This window comes from Papilio polytes, unplaced genomic scaffold (assembly GCF_000836215.1).
Source record: "Papilio polytes unplaced genomic scaffold, Ppol_1.0 DF824180.1, whole genome shotgun sequence".
Classification (NCBI taxonomy): Eukaryota; Metazoa; Arthropoda; class Insecta; order Lepidoptera; family Papilionidae; genus Papilio; species Papilio polytes.
The window spans coordinates 1,311,888-1,312,413 of NW_013525024.1; the positions used below are offsets into that span (position 1 = coordinate 1,311,888).

Below are 526 nucleotides of genomic sequence, written 5' to 3' on the forward strand. Positions count from 1 at the left end.
CTTAATGCATCCAAAGCTGTTTTTAGCTTACTGTTTTAATAGCGTTTTTTTTTTAAGTAGAGAAAAGATTTAGTTTTTGATAAACTACAATTACAAGCAAATTTTAATTAAATCTGTGTAATCGAGTAATAAAAAACGCAGGCATGGCTTGCCAAAGTATTACACCTCAAGTGTAACATTGGCATCTATAGTAATAAAGAGGAAAGATTTATATTTTTATATATATAAAAACCACTTGAAAACTACTGGGTTGATTTCAAAAATTCGTTCACCAATAGCTACGTACGTACTTATTACACTTTTGATTATTGATTATTATTTGTATTATTGATTATTGTATTATTGATTTGATTTGATTTCTTTTGATTTCCGCACGAAAGAACACGCAAGAAACAACTAGTGTTGTAACAATGTGGTGTGTGTAGTGCGGTGTGTGTAGCATACCTGTGTTCGTGCGCGTCTCCGTTCTCGCTGGGCGGGGGCGAGGCGCGCGGCGAGGGCGGCTGGCTGAGAGCCTGCATGAGGC

The 526-nt window shown here is 36.5% G+C and overlaps 1 protein-coding gene across 1 annotated transcript in view; it reads right to left on the reverse strand.

Moving 5' to 3' along the window:
- The window catches only part of LOC106110997 (choline-phosphate cytidylyltransferase B-like), a 21,049-nt gene that overhangs the window by 2,220 nt on the left and 18,303 nt on the right, over positions 1–526 (reverse strand). Inside the window, exon 6 of the mRNA XM_013292966.1 lies at positions 445–526. Coding sequence (XP_013148420.1) covers positions 445–526 — 82 coding nt within the window. The remainder of the gene's footprint in view (positions 1–444) is intronic.